The 12,412-nt window shown below is 44.2% G+C and overlaps 1 protein-coding gene across 1 annotated transcript in view; it reads right to left on the bottom strand.

Annotated features, from left to right (window-relative positions):
- astn1 (astrotactin 1) overlaps positions 1–12,412 on the bottom strand; it is a 552,260-nt gene that overhangs the window by 187,730 nt on the left and 352,118 nt on the right. Inside the window, exon 17 of the mRNA XM_056292697.1 lies at positions 11,846–12,034. Coding sequence (XP_056148672.1) covers positions 11,846–12,034 — 189 coding nt within the window. The remainder of the gene's footprint in view (positions 1–11,845; positions 12,035–12,412) is intronic.

The following is a 12,412-nucleotide window of genomic DNA, read 5'->3' as shown; positions in this document are numbered from 1 at the left end:
ACAAGCACGCATGCACACACACGCACACAAACACACATACTACCTTTCATGAACAAGCCTGCAACCCTCTTAACAGCACAGAGACGGATCTTGCCTAATCCCTAGCTAGTTAATGAAAGAAAGAGAATCCACAATCTACCAGTTTGCCAGGCTTGTACAAATCCAGTGTGAAATTAATATTTAAAGGAAAAAAGATCTAAAAAAAAAACAAACCCTGCAAAACAATTAAAAAAACGACATTTCCATTAAAAAAGGTACTCTTAAATAAGTGTGGTTCTTTTCAGATTGCTGTTTTGAATCATAATATGATTAATGGGTCGCAAACTGTCCTTCCCTTCAATTATTCATTGTGTTTTTTCTCCTTTTTTTTCACTTGAAACCCACAACTATCAACAAGAGAAAGTAGGAAGGACAGAGGAGAAAGTAAAGAGTACAAAAGTGAGAGATAGTTAGCTACATGGGCCAGAGAGAGGGAAAGAGGAGAGGAAGAGCATGTTGGTGGAGAGAGCCAATTCACCTCCAACTGAAGGACGACTGCAACCCATGCAAAACTACAACTGAGAATCAGAAATCCACACACCTGGGACTCAGTGTCTAACAGTTAATACTCATATTATCAAGTTTGCATATGACTTGGGGTTCTCTGAGAAGCTCCCGATTCTGACTTAAAGCTTGAAATGGATATGTGAAGGCTACAGAGGGACAGACACGTGACAAGTGAAGTGTTATTTTGAAAAGAAGGTTCACATATATTGCCTTAGCTGATACATTATTCATACCCCAAGGGAAGCTGAGGTGTTTCTCAGTTGGAAATGATTTTAACAGCAATCGAGAGCAATAGCTGACATTTTAGCATGGCAATAACAAATGTGGTAACTATTTTCTTGGACTCCGAGATTCTACACTTTTTACCATCAGATGAACCCTATCTCTTGAAAACCATCCATTATCCAAACCGCTTATTCTGCTCTCAGGTCACGGGGTTGCTGGAGCCTATCCTAGCAGTCATTGGGTGGCAGGCAGGGAGACACCCTGGGCAGGCCGCCATTCCATCACAGGGCCGACACATTCACACCTAGGGACAATTTAATACAGCCGAGTCACCTGACTTACATGTCTTTGGACTGTGAGAGGAAACCGGAGCACCCGGAGGAAACCCACACAGACATGGGGAGAACATGCTAACTCCACACAGAGGATGGCCCGGGACGACCACCAAGGTTGGACTACCCCGGGGCTCGAACCCAGGATCTTCTTGCTGTGAGATGAACGCACTAACCACTGTGCCAATGGGTGGCACAGTGGTTAGCTCACAGCAAGAAGGTCCTGGGCTCTTGAAAACCCAATTTCCAAAAATGTTTCAATGCCAATAAACTGCATTTTGGCTTACCGGTGGGGCATACTCTGCCAAAACCTAATTCCAATGTTTTGAATGCATCTCATGGAAATAAAGAGTTAAGTGCCCTTTATAGCTCAAGTATGAACACCAACATTTCCTGACCTATCTTTATTCATATAGATCACATGAAACAACAAAATGAGAAATTAGGTTCAATTTTTCACACATGCTTGACAACACCAACAATACAGTACGAAGTATAGAGGATGAAGAGCAGGGTGATGAGGAAGGTGGAGGGCCGGCAGCTCCCCCGACACCTCCATTCATTCGCCTCCTGCACGTCCTCCAAACAAGAATTAAACGGTGAAATTTCATTCCCGGGATGACCTTCAGCTCCGCCTGAGAGGGGCATTAAAATCCTGCTGAGAGGAGTGGGTGTTGAGGAGGCTACAGTGAGACAATCATGTAGGCACGAATTAGAAAATAGGACGGTACAAGGATTGGTTTACAGAGGGCTGTAATATGTAATGAATCACATCTGTTGTTCTGCCTGTACTTCAAGGAGGGGAGGATTTCAGATAAAAGATAAGGGTGAAGGGATGTCTGCCCGAGAGTCAACCCTCACTTTGTTCAGATTCAACAAAAGCTCAAGAGTGGCGTATGCGTGGGTGTGCGCTATAAAGAAAACTGGGTTGACTCCACATATTTGTCCATTTTGCCCAGTTAAAATGGAGAGACCAAACATAAGACGTGAGAGCTGGATTACAAAAAAAAAAAGGAAAAAAGAAAAAAGGCTTTGGCACGCTTTCACCTAAAATCTTTTGTGAACTAAGAAGGATGCATTTTCAAATGAACAAGGTGGGGGCAAACAGCTGCCCGCCCACCCAACCCCATCCACGAAACTCTTGACTCGCCCCAAGTTATCACTCGCATTAAGCTGACTCAAACATACTATTCATTCCCCCATTTAATATCTCTCAGGGCTCCACTTTTGATGAAATAAAATGGTCTGAGTGGCTGTTTTGTGTACAATTTTACTCACTCGGCTGTACCAAAGACGACAGATTTCAGGCTGCCTGTCGTGGCCTAACTCTCCCTGATGTGTACGAACACATGTTTTTGTGCGAGCCTCTTTGGCTTGCTGCGCTTGGCCAGACTACACGTCTGCTCATACCATATTTGCAAAAGCAAGCCTTTAAAAAGTGACTAAGAACATCACTGAACTACTACTATTACTACTTTCAGCTGCTCGCCACAGCAGATAATCCGTTTTCATGTCTTCCATCTCTAAAAACATCTCTCAACAATCTGATAAAAAGGCCCCCTCATGTCTGAATCATGCCATATTGATCTGATAGCAATTCAGATCTGTTATACAAACAACATTGCAGAAACCCATCTCAGCTCTGTGCAGCACTGAAAATGAGCTCATAAAGCTTTAAGATGTAAGCAAGTTCCTCGTTATGTAATTTAGTTGTATCCATCATTAAATTAACACAAATTCAACATATCAACTGAAGGCATGCACAGAGACTTTTTTGGGGGGGATCCCCCCCCTTTTCTCCCCAATTGTACTTGGCCAATTACCCCACTCTTCCACACCATCACAATCTCTGCTCCACCCCCTCTGCCGATCTGGGGAAGGCTGCGGACTACCACATGCCTCCTCCGATACATGTGGAGTCGCCAGCCGCTTCTTTTCGCCTGACAGTGAGGAGTTTCGCCAAGGGGACGTAGTGCGTGGGAGGATCACGCTATTCCCCCCAGTCCCCCCCCCCGAACAGGCACCCCAACTGACCAGAGGAGGCGCTAGTGTAACGACCAGGATACATACCCACATCTGGCTTCCCACCCGCAGACACGGCCAATTGTGTCTGTAGGGACGCCCGACCAAGCCGGAGGTAACATGGGGATTCGAACCGGCGATCCCCATGTTCGTAGGCAATGGAATAGACCACCATGCCACCCTGACATTTTTAAAATACACATATTATAAAGACACATGCAGGCACACCCATGTACACCATGGATCAACACATACACATGTACAAAGAGAAAGAAAGAAAGGGATGGCACTGGGGACACCCCCCCCCCCAAAAAAACATTCTTGCTAGCACGCGAAAAAAGACATTATCAAGTTGGCAGACGTCTGCTAAATGTCTGTCTGTAATTGTGTATAACTGAACAAGCAGGTGACACTTTTCACCCAGCCTACTCCTTAGAGAAGCAGATGACATCTCCTCTAACACCTCCTCCCACACCTCCTCGTCCAAGCCTCTCTTGTCACCTCTGTATCACAGCTATACTGGCATTTAAGCTCCTCTCTCCGACGCCTGCCGTCTATTTTCTCTCTCATTCTATCGCCCCCGTTCTCCCTCTCTCTTTCTCTCCCTCTCTCTAATCCCTGCTGTCACCACCTCTTCTACCAGTCCCTCTTTCTCCGCCAACCTCCCATCTCTGTGCTAATCACGCGCCTCCTGCCCTATGCCCCCTTTTCTTCTCCATCACTTTCTTTCTCTACCTCATTTCTTTCCTCACCTCCTTTAGCACACACCCCCTTAACCCCCGCCCCATCACTTCAAAAGTCAAAGAGAAAGCAAGAGGTTAGGGGAAGACATTAAATGAGAACTGGAGAGAAGAGAAAGAAAGAATAGAGGAGGAGGAAAAGTGGAAGAAAAAAAGAGCGAGGGATAGAGAAAGAGAGATGGAAACATGTCATCTAGTACGAGCTGTAAGTGATCTGTAATCCTGGGATAGAAACCAGGCAGGTGGTGGTCTTGTGTGTGTGTGTGTGTGTGTGTGTGCGTTGAAGTCTCGGGAAGCCATTTCCCCTCCCTCTCCTCCATGGTACTTCACTCTCTCGCCCCGTGGCGAGACTAACTCACTATTTCCTTGTTAAACTGACAGGCTCTAATAGAATAAATAAGGGGACTATTTTTACCCGGCTATTGCAAGAATTGTGGCACGTAACACACACGCACACACACACATGCACGCACGCACACACACACAGTAAAGAAATATACAACACTGCTGGAGGTTGACAAAGAGGTGACACCTGGTTTGGTGGGGGGTCAGCAAGGTTGCCGGAGGAGTTCACGTGATTTATTTGAGAGAGAAAGTGACAGAGATAGCTACACGGTGTGGATGAGCAAGAGAGGGAGAGAGAAAGAGAGAGAGAAAGAGAGAGAAAGAGAGAGAGAAAGAGCTCAGTCGAATAGAGGTCTGAGTCCGTTCACTGCATACACATTCCAGTTTTTTTTACAATGGTCAAAGCTTTGTGTCTGTGTTTAAATGTGTATAAAATGCGTCTGAAGTTTGTAAAGCTTATTTTGGCCAGTGTTTTTACATTTTAGCCTGCTATTTAAAGATTGCATAATCCATCCATTATCCAAACTGCTTAGCCTGCTCTCAGGGTTGCGGGGATGCTGGAGCCTATCCCAGCAGTCAATGGGCGGCAGGCGGGGAGGTACCCTGGACAGGCCACCAGGCCATCGTAGGGCCGACACACGCACACGCTCACACACACACACACTTAGGGACAATTTAGTATGGCCGATTCACCTGACCTGCATGTATTTGCACTTTAGGAGGAAACCCATGCAGACACGGGGAGAACATGCAAACTCCACACTGAGGACGACCCGGGACGACCCCCAAGGGTGGACTACCCCGGAGCTTTGAACCCAGGACCTTCTTGCCCCACTGCGCCACCATGCCGCCTGCATAATCCAGTATTTAAGTAATAATGCAGCATATTTGAATTTAAATGTTAATGGGTTTGAACTGAATTTCACTTTCTTTCCCCAGTACTGTACATATAAATTCACACAAACAAGATGCACATTTACAAATCTGTTATTGGATATAATGATGCAATGATACGGCTTAATATGGAAATTAAGGCCTGAACATGTTCTCATGTCACAATGCTGGCAGCTATTACAACGAAAATAGCAATTTACAGTTAGTTGCCAGATCATCATTTATGGATTTTTTTTGGTTGGTCGGTTGGTTGATAGGTTGGTAGCGGACAGACAGACAGACAGACAGATAGACAGATAGACAGATAGATAGATAGATAGATAGATAGATAGATAGATAGATAGATAGATAGATAGATAGATAGATAGATAGATAGATAGACAGACAGAAACTCTACCAACGATTCATCTGGGTTCTGCGATTGCAAGATCGGTCTTATTTTTGCTCCCTGAATGGCATTTATGTTCGTGACAAGCTAGGCTAATGACACACTGCTAATGTGCTATACACACATTTTCACACAGTGTTTTTCAAAAAGTATTCACCTTGCCCCAAAGCTTTTTTTTAAATTTTGTTGGTTACATTTCTAAATCTTAGTGCATTTATATTTTGTTTTTCCTTCCCTCACACAATACTCTGTATAAAAATAGAAGTTGTGCATTGGGATCATCATCATAAATTGCTATGTTCTCTTTCCTTCTTGTGCCATTTTATGATTCCATTTCTTACAAATGAAACATGATTTTGATTTATTTATCAATCTCACAGTCTTAAAAAAAGACATCAGTAGTGGTCCAACACTGAAAATGAACAGCCCCTTGCTCCCTGTATATGGAGAGGACTGCAGGTCAGGTCTCCACAGAGCGGAGGGTGATGTTATGGCTCACTAGACTCTCCTGTGAGCTCATTACTCCCTCCTGAAGGCCAGGAGGCTTTCTGGGATGCCCAGGAAGAGACTGACAGGCGAATTCACAAAGAATGGATTGTGACCGCTGATAGCACCATGACTTGTGTGTCACTTACAACTGCTGTCTGCCCTGTCTCCAGGTCCGATTTACAAAAGATATTGCGCTAATGATATTACAGCACAAACATGCCCATAAAGTTTTGCAGCTACGTGAAATTTGCCCTTGTTTTGCATCTGATTACAATTATCCATGTGGCATAGTATAAATGGTGGCTTTGCGCCAAGAACACAGTACGCAGGTTCAATGTCATCCTTGAGGTCATCAAGTACAGCAAGAATTGTTTGACCTGGCAACCTGTACCTGAAAATGATTTCGGTCTTAGTTAAATCAAAAAGTGATATTCTCCTGCAAAATATCTGCTCACAAGCACATTGGGCATGATGATGCCTTTGCCTGGCAACAACCACTTCCGCCATGATCACTGGAAAGTCTGGAAGCGACAAAACAAAAAAAGAATATGTCCCTGATATATGGACACAGATGGTACACTTAAACGTAAGACTAAATACATCAGTTTGGGAGTGAATGAGTCAGTTCGAAGTTAGGTTCACGAGGCGCTTCACTGTTGTGTCTCCCAGTTTTGTTCAGTCAGTCATATTGGTAACCAGGAGTTACTGGTGGCTAAGTTAGCTCTGGAAGAATGGAGGCACTGGCTGGAGGGAGCTGCACCCCCTTTCATAGTGTGGACTGATCACAAGAATCTCGAATACCTCAGAACTGCCAAGTGCCTAAATTTTCGACAAGCCTGGTGGTCCCTCTTTTTCTCTCATTTTGATTTCTCTCTCTCCTACCGCTTGGGAGCTAAGAATGCCAGATGCCCTCTTGTGACAGTTTTCTCCAGTCCAGGACCCTGTCTCTTCAGAAACAATCCCCCCATCCTGGTTGCTGTTGGGAGCAGCCTTGCTGAAGGTAGAAACTCTGGTTCAGGAGGCTCAAGATCAGGTAATGAACCACCTAATTGTCTCTTTGTGCCACCCCTAGTCCATTCCCAAGTGTTGGAGTGGGGGCATAACTCCAGAATTGCTGCCATCCCGGAGCAGCCTAGACCCTGGCACTTATCCGACAACGGCGTTTTGATGGCCAACTATTCAGGACAGCGTCTGGACATTTGTGGCAGCTTGTAACACCTATGCTAGAAATAAGAGAGGTAACAGACCCCCTGCAGGCCTCTTAAGACCTCACCCTGTCCCTCATCGGCACTGGTCACACATAACCCTAGATTTTGTCACAGAGCTCCCTAACTCTGATGGCAACACTGGCATCCTGACAGTAGTGGACAATTTTTTCCCAAGCAGCTCAATTTATTCCTTTACCCGAGCTACCATCTATTAAGGAAACTGCTGAATTGTTGGTCGTTCATGTTTTCCGCCTGCATGTACTTCGCTCTGAAATAGTCTGATTTAGGTCAAGTCAAGTCAATTTTATTTGTATCGCCCAATATCACAAATTACAAATTTGCCCAGTTCTGGAAAGCCTTCTGTAAACTGACTGCCACATTTCCAAGTTTGTCATCAGATTTCCATGCCCAGACTAGTAGACAAACTGAGCCAGCAAACCAGAAGCTGGAGTTAGCTCTCAGGTGCATGACCTCCCAGGATGCGGCCTCTTGGAGTAAGACCCTGTACTGGATTGAGAAAGCTTACAAGTCTTTACCCACCTCCCCCTCAGGTCTCTCCCCATTTCAGTTGTGTCTGGGTTACCATCCCCCCCAGTTCCCTGCCCAAGAGGAGGAAGTCGCTGTACCCTCTGCCCAAACATTTGTGCACCAATGCCGGAGGACCTGGTCAAAAGCCAGAGACCTTCTGTTATAGTAGTCAGTAAGCGTTTTCAAGAGACAAGCAGACCAACACCACTCTACAGCACCGATATACTGGGTTGGCCAGAAGGTAATGTTCTCCACCCAATCTGCCTCTCAAGCCCATCTCCCACAAGCTGAGTCCATGGTTTGCTGGACCATTTCCTGTCTCCAAGGTCATCAACCTCTGCTCTGTCAGGCTCTCTTTACCTCTGGGCATGTGCCATATTCACTCAAGTCTCCCAAGTCAAACCCCTTGTCTCTAGTCCCTTATCCCCACCCTTCAGACCCCCTCCTCCTCGCAGGTTCGTTGATGGTGGCAAGGTATTTTCAGTAAGATGGCTCCTGAAGGTGCGTTGCAGGGTCAGGAGATTGCAGTACCTTGTCAACTGGAAGGGCTATGGTCCTGAAGAGAGGAGCTGGGTCCTTGCCAGATTCATCCTGGATCCTGTCCTTGTCACTGATTTCCATCAACTGCATCCAGGGGCCCTGGCTGGGATGCCTGGTGGTGTCCGTTGAGGGGTGGTCCTGTCACCTGTTTCCCGTTTATCTCCGTCAGTTATTTTCAGCAGTCATTGTCTCCCATAGTTTCAGTTAGTCAGCCCAGTGCCCTTATTATTGTCTGTTGTCCTTCCTGTTTTATTTTGACCTGTTTTGTTGTCAGTTCTTGTCCCTGATGTTGTCCTCAATCAACCCAGTGTATCCTACACCTGCTGCTACTCACCTCATCAACCATAGCTTTTAAGCCATGCTGGGATCAACACTCCATGCCAGATTATCTCATCAAGACGTCGCTTCATTGTTAGGCTTGTCTTTCTTAATATTTTTTGCCCTTTTACCTAAGCCTGTCTTTTGCCACATGAGTTCTGTCAAGCCCCAGGTTACCTTTGCCTGATTTAATGCCTTTCTGTGCCTCCATCTCTCTCTTTGCTTGTTTTGGCTACTGATTTTGCCTGAGCCCTGCCTGTACCTTTCATCTGATTTTTTTTCTTCCTTTTTTGTAATTATTCAGCCGGACTGCATCTTGCCCTTTGTTTTTCCCGCCTACATTTTGTGACACACTGCAGTGACTTCTAATTTAATTAAACATCCACAAAGTCTGCTTTTGGGTCCTAAGCTCCAACTAGGCCTTCCGGCCCTAACACTTCACATCTAAAAAAGGAGTTGCACACTCACACCCATCACATATCTAATATTACCTGCTGTCAGCACATAGGTGGGTGAGAGTGAGCGCTGCTTGGTGGTGGTGTCGTTGGTAGGAGAGAGCATGATAGAAAAGTGTTTGATTCAAGCTAAAGACTGCAACTGCGACAAAGAATTTATAGTCACTGGGGTGAAACGCCTGCGGAAGAGCAGCTATTACTTATCAGAGCTTTAGAAAACAACTGTAACTTAAAAAAGAAAAAGATATATGGCTGACATGAGCCGGTGTATTGAGCTCAAAATTGCACAGTGTTGATTTTAGTATAAAAGAGCACTTTGAGCCAAAAAGTTGTCATTTAATGTGATTATTAATCAAATGGTAAAGCGCTGGCATTGCATCTTTGCTGTGAATTTATACATTTGAAATATGTATATAAGGTAAAACACAGGTACAATATAGATGTGTGTATGTTTGTCTGTGAAAGTGTATGTGTTTATGTGTATGTGTGGGGGTATTAAAGCTGAAATCCACGATTTCCCTGATACATCACTCAGGAAGAACTACAAACAATGTGTAGCAGCCATCGTTGCTTTTGTGCTATCAACTCAGCAGTAAACAGTTCTGGCTCCTCGGACCAAAGCTAATACAGGTAATCGAATATATTACAAACTATAAATGACATGAAGCTTGTGAGAAAGTTCAATATGGAAGATAATTTTTTATGCTGTCACGCTCATTCACAAAATTCCAAGCACAATCATTCCGCTCTCCATCACCTGTGCTTTCCCACATTGTCAAAATCTGTTTCAGACTGTCAAATCTCTACACCTATTTCACTAATTAACCAATCATCTTTCTGCCCACCCTTGGCTATCCAATCAGCAATCAGCTGTCACAAGTTGAAATTTAAAAGTCCTCCACCGTTCACAGAACCTTACACAGTGCAACCCACTTCCACCCCATCGCCACCTCAATATAGCCTTCATTTGCCCTGGGTATTCACTTTCATGGACTCAACTAACACCAGCGTCCAGACTGCGGGGAATCCTATCTCCTAACTTCACAGGGCAAGTTCTACGGAGATGTTTCATCTCGATGGAGTCTAACCACCGAAACAAAATAAATTATACAATAATCCTCTGTGAACAGTACACATGGCCATTGTAACTCTAGTTAATGGTCAAGGAAATCTGCATATGAAACTGATCATTGGTTTCGGTCATTATGCCACTGTGTTGTTTATAAGGGTGGGGATACCTGCAGTCAGTTGAGACTGAAGAGGTCACTTAGATGAGTGATGAAATGCTTCTCTCAATAAACGTGTCCAGATTCAACTTTCTGTGATTTCCTTACCTGTATTATTGAGCATACATAAAGACAATATGAATTCTATCATGCCATCTGAATACATAATAAACCTTATTTTCTCAATGTTATCTCCTTCTTGAAATTGAAATACTGTTCTACCATAATGTTGATTGTAGAATTGGCAGATTAGCTGTCCAAAGGAGGCATCGCCACACCATCACCTTGTTTCAATTCTTCTTCCTGTTTGAATGCAATTTGCTGCTGCACCAGTGTTCATTCTACCAGGTCAAAAATGTCAATAGCGATATATGGAGAGTGTCACCAAACATGGTAAGTATTATGACACTGACAGTATTATGTAGCCTGACTCAGTGGTCCAGATGACAACTATTTATCAGTGCAGAGCAACCTGATTTCAACCCTCATTCGAACTGCCTGAGCTTTCTTTGTTGCAAGGCACTTTTGTTAAAATCAAATATGTGCAGAAGTGTTGACTCTGAAATGCATCCACAAGAAGACTTCTGCCCCTTACAACACATTCTGCATATCACTGTGAAACAGCTGCATGTCCACCTCCAACTTGACTTCTTACCCCACCTCCCACAAGCAGCAAGTACAACAGCGAAACCACCTTTTGTGCATGTGTCTGTGTTGTTGTTTTCACAACGTATGCTGTTAACAAAAAAAGAAAAAAAAGAAAAGAAGCATTTGATTGTATCTTAGCTACACTTTCTATCCCTTCCAGTGACTGGATTGGTTTTATATATCATGTGTATTTCGCTGGCTGCACTTGAAACTTAACGTCCTGGAAGAAAGGGCACTGACAAAAAAAAAAGCAAGACATAACCAACAAGAAAATGAAGGGGCTCCAAACTGGTTCTTACAGAGACCCGTGACAGCTCTTGAAAAGAGCAACACGAACCGGAAGAGTGTTTCTGAAACACTACCACCCTGGGAGCCTGCTGAGGCAGTTGTCTGCAATGGCAGACATCCAAAAACACAAATGAGAGAAAGAGGAAGGAGCAAGCAGCTCAGCGGTTTGCTTAAAATGTTAACGGTAGCTCCCGAGTGTGTTATGAGGGTCTCCCTCGCAGGCTTTAACCCCCCACCTCAAGCATGATATATGGCACAATCTTCATGTGCGAGACATATACTAGCCCACACACAACAACACACACATGCACACGCTCACCGTTTATACAAGTCAACATCTTTTGTCTGGTGATAGCATGTCTGTCTGTGAGATGATTTAGGGTATAAATAACATGAAGATGATTACATTATATAGCACCTGTCTTGCTTGGATATTGTATATGGTGTATATTGTCACACACACACAAACACACACACACACACACACACACACACACACACACACACACACACACACACACACCCATACACATACAATGTTTGACTCAATGTCACTTTGATGATGATCCTTTCACAACCGTGCTCAAATACACATACAGAAACAATTGGCCTCTTTTCCTGTTTGTGTGTGTGTGTGTGTGTGTGTGTCTTACCTTTGCTTATGTCCTGGTACTCCAGCCACAGCTGTCTTTGGACCTGTTTATTGGGGTACCAGATGGTACATGCCTCCTGGAAGCCATACACCGCCTCCTGCACGTAGTGGTTACCAAACTCCCTCAAGATGGAGACAAAGTCAGTGCGCTGCGTCGCCCCGTCCAGTGAATGGATGGCTGAACTGAAAGCTTTTTTTTTTTTTGGTGGTGGTGGGGGGAGAGAAATAACAATGAGTTTGTTATTACACAAAAAACCCCTGACAGAAATCCTATGTTGTCCTTTGCAGTGAATGGATGGTTTGAACACTGGCAAAAAGTAGGAAGAATTTGTTAAAGGAAAAATAAATAAAGAGAAACTAGAGGGGTTTAACTAAGTGCTTTTCAACTAGTGTGCCACAGCACATAAGGTAAGGAAAAATCCATGACACACGAAGCAAAGGGAGAGAATCGTGTGTTAAAATCCTTTATATTCATGGATTATTCCGCTTATACCAAGGTCACTTACCAGGGAACTGAAATAAAAAGCATTTGCTAATGTTTTGTTGAACGTTTTGGACTTATGTATAC

The sequence above is a fragment of the Lampris incognitus genome, chromosome 14 (assembly GCF_029633865.1).
Source record: "Lampris incognitus isolate fLamInc1 chromosome 14, fLamInc1.hap2, whole genome shotgun sequence".
In the NCBI taxonomy this organism is placed as follows: Eukaryota; Metazoa; Chordata; class Actinopteri; order Lampriformes; family Lampridae; genus Lampris; species Lampris incognitus.
The sequence above is the reverse complement of the archived record's forward strand: the minus strand, read 5'-3'. Positions and strand labels throughout refer to the sequence as shown.